This window comes from Monodon monoceros, unplaced genomic scaffold (assembly GCF_005190385.1).
Source record: "Monodon monoceros isolate NGI ecotype Baffin Bay Population unplaced genomic scaffold, NGI_Narwhal_1 Super_Scaffold_18, whole genome shotgun sequence".
Taxonomy (NCBI): Eukaryota; Metazoa; Chordata; class Mammalia; order Artiodactyla; family Monodontidae; genus Monodon; species Monodon monoceros.
This window is the reverse complement of record NW_021703774.1, coordinates 160,054,936-160,059,252: the sequence shown is the minus strand read 5'-3', so window position 1 is coordinate 160,059,252 and position 4,317 is coordinate 160,054,936. Positions and strand designations below refer to the sequence as shown.

General features: G+C 53.8%; 1 protein-coding gene across 1 annotated transcript in view; it reads left to right on the top strand.

Annotated features, from left to right (window-relative positions):
* The first annotated feature begins 4,143 nt into the window (after positions 1-4,143).
* Positions 4,144-4,317, top strand: part of TRNP1 (TMF1 regulated nuclear protein 1) — a 6,458-nt gene continuing 6,284 nt past the window's right edge. Inside the window, exon 1 of the mRNA XM_029227031.1 lies at positions 4,144-4,311. Coding sequence (XP_029082864.1) covers positions 4,144-4,311 — 168 coding nt within the window. The remainder of the gene's footprint in view (positions 4,312-4,317) is intronic.

Genomic DNA, 4,317 nt, shown 5'->3' with positions numbered 1-4,317 from the left:
GGGCACTGACAGGTATGTGGGGCAACCAGAGTCCTTGGGGGGAGGGCAGGGGAGTCTGCTGAGGAAAGAGGAGATGGAGGCTGGGGCCTAGCTGGGTTATTTTCAGAGCTGCTATCTTTGTCTGCATCTGCTAAATTATTAAACTGATATCACATCCTAGAGGGTGCCAGCCCAGGTTGCCAGGAAGAGACTGAAAGGGAGGGGTTGGATCTCTGAGCAGAGGCCTTGAATCTTCTAGGCTGGGATAGAAGTCGACTTTTCAAGCCTTAACCTCCTGCCCCACCCCACTCTCAGCTGATGGAGTGGATCCTGCTTTGGGCCACAGCTGCACTTGCCATTCCCTCCGTAAGGTTCTGTCTCCGCTGGCTGCTGTCCTGGAAGGAAAGTGTGTATAATGGACAGGACTCTGAAACCAGGTCCCCCCTGGGCTGCCTCTTCTCTTTCAAGGTCTCTGACTCAGATCACAGAGAGACATGACTCGCTGTGAGACCTTGGACAAATCCTTGATCTTTGTATGTCTTTGTGCCATAAGTATTAGTGGTTCCATGACTCAGGCCCTGAAGTTCACAGAGAAAAAGTGCATTTCTCAGGGTTGTGCAGCTAGGAAAGAACTGAGCTTCAATTCAAATTCAAGTCTCTCCAATTCCAGATGCCTTTCCTCTTTATTCTTTTTTTTATATTTTAGTATTTTCTCTATTTCCTATCTTTCCTACAAAAGGAATGCATAACTTTGATGAAGATCAGAAACAAAGAATAATCATTATAATTTAAAAGTGTATTTTCTAGGGCTTCCCTGGTGGCACAGTGGTTAAGAATCCGCCTGCCAATGCAGGGGACACGAGTTCGAGCCCTGGTCCGCGAAGATCCCACGTGCCATGGAGCAACTAAGCCCGTGCGCCACAACTACTGAGCCTGCGCTCTAGAGCCTGCGAGCCACAATTACTGAGCCCGCGTGCCCAACTACTGAAGCCCGCACACCTAGAGCCCGTGCTCCGCAACAAGAGAAGCCACTGCAATGAGAAGCCTGCGCACTGCAACGAAGAGTAGCCCCCGCTCGCCGCAACTAGAGAAAGCCCGCGTGCAGCAATGAAGACCCAATGCAACCAAAAATAAATAAATTAAAAAAAATAATAAATAAAAGTGTATTTTCTAATTCCTAATGTTGCGTTTGCCAGGCTGGTTGTGCCCTAAGAGGTGGTTGGCTGTGTCCCCTGCCCATTCTTGGGAGCATGGAGCTCAGGGCAATTAAGGAAGCTGGGAAGGAAGCTGGCAGATGCCAAAGCTCTCTAACCTCTGATCCTGTACACGTGCTGTTCCTACCCTGAATCCTTCTCCCTTCCTGTCCCTCCGCCATCTGTGCCTCCATCTCACACTTCGATTCATCCTTCAGGTCTCAGTTTAAATACCGTCTTCTGCAGGGAACTCTCTCTGATCCCCTCCCCACCCAGCTCAGTGTCTGCTCTGCGTTCGCACAGCCACTGTGTTTCTCCTATCCCAGGAGATACCTCACTGAACTGCAGTCACCTGTGTCCTCCCTAGGCTGTGTGCTCTCTGAGGGCAGGGCCCCATCTGATCACTGCTGCACCTTCAGCAGCCAGCTCAACAGAGAAGGTAATGATCAAGTTTGCTGAGTGAGTGAGATAAAGAATGAATGGATAAATGAATGAATGAACAAGGGGACTTCTCTATTCTCAACTAGCTCTGTCTACCCTTGTATTATTTTTCAATTCAAACAAATATCGTTTGAGTGGCCTTATGGGTCCAGGCACTCTACCTGACTTCAGGGAATCTCATGCTAAGCAAAACCAGTCTAAGGAGAGACTGTTAAGTAACTAAACTATAAATAAATACATACTTATATATGACTAGTGGGAAATGCCACAGAGGATAGGAACAGGGGACATATCAGAGAACAGCAGGGAGGTGAGCTATGACTTTGGGGTGGGTCACATCTGTGTTTGAATCTTTGGCCACTTATCTGCTGTGTGACCTTGAGCGAGTCTCTTCACTTCTCTGGGCTTTGGTTTCTCATCAGGAACAAAGGCTGCTGATGCCCCTCCTTTAGGGGTACTGTGGAGAGAGAATGTTCATCTATTCAACAAATATAGGTTGAGTATCTCCTTCTATTCAGAGAAACAACTTGCCCAAGGTAACCCAGATGGGCAGTGTGTGTGGGATTTGAACTCAGATCTGACTGGTTCTCTGGATCTGGCTGATGGTGGGAGGTAGGGATAAGTCCTAGTCTTGTTCCTCTTGGTTCATCCCCAGAAGTTGGGAGCAGTGATCTGCCTGATGCAGGCAAAACACCTGTAGATCTCCCCACGGTGATGGGGGAGGGATCTTCTGCACAGAGAAAGACACAAAGTTTGATGACACAAAGGAGACCATTCAAAGGGATGAACCATTCAGCAGGGCATTCCGTCATCCCCATTGAGCCCCTCTGACTCCCTGAACCCCATCCTCCTCACTGAATTTCCCTTCTTCTCCCTCTGTGAGCCTCTAGCACCAATGCACCCACTAAACCCCTCTCCCCTCACTGAGCCCATCACATTCACTGAGCCCCTCCCCTCGCCCTGCACTGAGCCTCCGCTACTCCCGTCACTGAACACCTTCCCCCTCGCTCCCTCCTTCAAAGTCCTCCTCCCTTACCCTTCACTGAGCTTGACGCCCCCTCATGGACCTCACCGTCCTCTCTGAGCCCCTTCTGAGCTGCCTCTCAGGAGCCGAGCTGCCTCGCCCACGAATCCCAATCACTCAATCTAAGGCACTTAAAAGCACTTAGAGAACATGATGCGGAGGTGGGGCGGGGTGGTGTGGGGGTGGGGTGTGCTCCAACGTCCTCCTTCTCCTCCACATCAAGCCAGTGCAGCGCCCCCATCAGCCTCCTCTTCGGCCTGGGGCGGTAATCACACTGGCCACACTTTCGGCAGGTCCCCTGAGCCCACGGTCTGCTGCAGTTCTTCCCAATTGGTCTCAGCTGGTTTCTGGCCCTCCAGCCCCTGCCACCGCCCAACACAGAGCCCTTTCATTTCTGATGGCACTTTCAAGTGGATGGCAGTGCCATGTTGGCTGGGTCAATGTTTGGAGGGGGTATGGCAAGATCACTTCCGCTGTGGGAAAAACGGCTAGAGCTCAGTTCTATCGTTTTGCCAGTATGACTAAAGTCCCAGTTAAGCAGGGTCCTCTCAATGACAGTGAGGAGACCCAGGTATCTGAGTTCCCAGAGGGCATGAATGGATGAGCTTGTCCCTTTCGGCGGTCCAGATTGAGCCACGGACCTTGGGCAAGGCTCCACTACACCTTCTGGGTCTGTTTCCCGCTGTGTGATAGGTGTGGGGACACCTACTGGGAGGAGCAGACAGGAGCAGGGGCTTGGAAAGAATTTTGCCCACTGAGGGGTGGGGCTCCCCTGGGGGGCCACCAAGATTTGCGAAAGCCGCGCCAAGCTCAGCAGCAGTGCTGAGGTTTGTTCTGCAAGTGAAGGGCTTGCCTGGTGAGGAACCAACACCGCCAGATCCCCACTAGGAGGCCAGTCGCCCCTCTGTGTTAACCTCTCCATGGCCGCAGGGAGATTGGAGAAGGTGGTCCTGGTGAAGTTTGCGGCCCAGGAGACCAGGTAGAGCCGATTCAGCCAAGAGGCAGCGTTTGGTATGTGCAAGGAGACAAACCTCCTGAGTTGTGTCTCAGGCTTTCACTGTCACATAGTGTGGCTTCAGGCAAAAGCCTACCACAGGTGGAGACTGGAGTCCATGATTTATAAGCACTAGCTACTAGAGCTTATGACTCAGGAGCCAGGCTAGAGAAGATGCGGTCCCCTTTCCACCCAAAATTTGGAGGAGGTGGATAGGGACTGGATGCCCTAGCAGAGTAGCCTGGGTCGAAGGACCAGGGAGCTGAAGGGTTTGGGCAGTGTCCTGACGGGGCGGGGCAGGGGAGGAGGGTTCAGGGCATGCCAGTCTTTGATTGGCTGTGCTGCCCTTCGCTCCGCCCCATGGCCTATAAGACGCACCCGCGGCTGCCTTGGCGCTAGTGTGGGGGCTGCGGCCGCGTCTCTCTCTGTTTTGAGGCCTCCATCCTTCCCAGCGTGGGGGACAGCCGGCCAGACCCGCGGACCTACTGCTGCGGACCGCCGGGGGGCGGGGGATGCCGGGCTGCCGCATCAGCGCCTGCGGCCCGGGGGCCCAGGAAGGGTCGGCGGAACCGGGGTCCCCATCGCCGCCGCCCGGGGAGCGCCTATTCTCCCCTCAGCCCCCGTCCCCAACTCCGACCTTGACCCCGACCCCGGCTCAGGCCTCACCGCAGCCCGAAGTGGCCCAG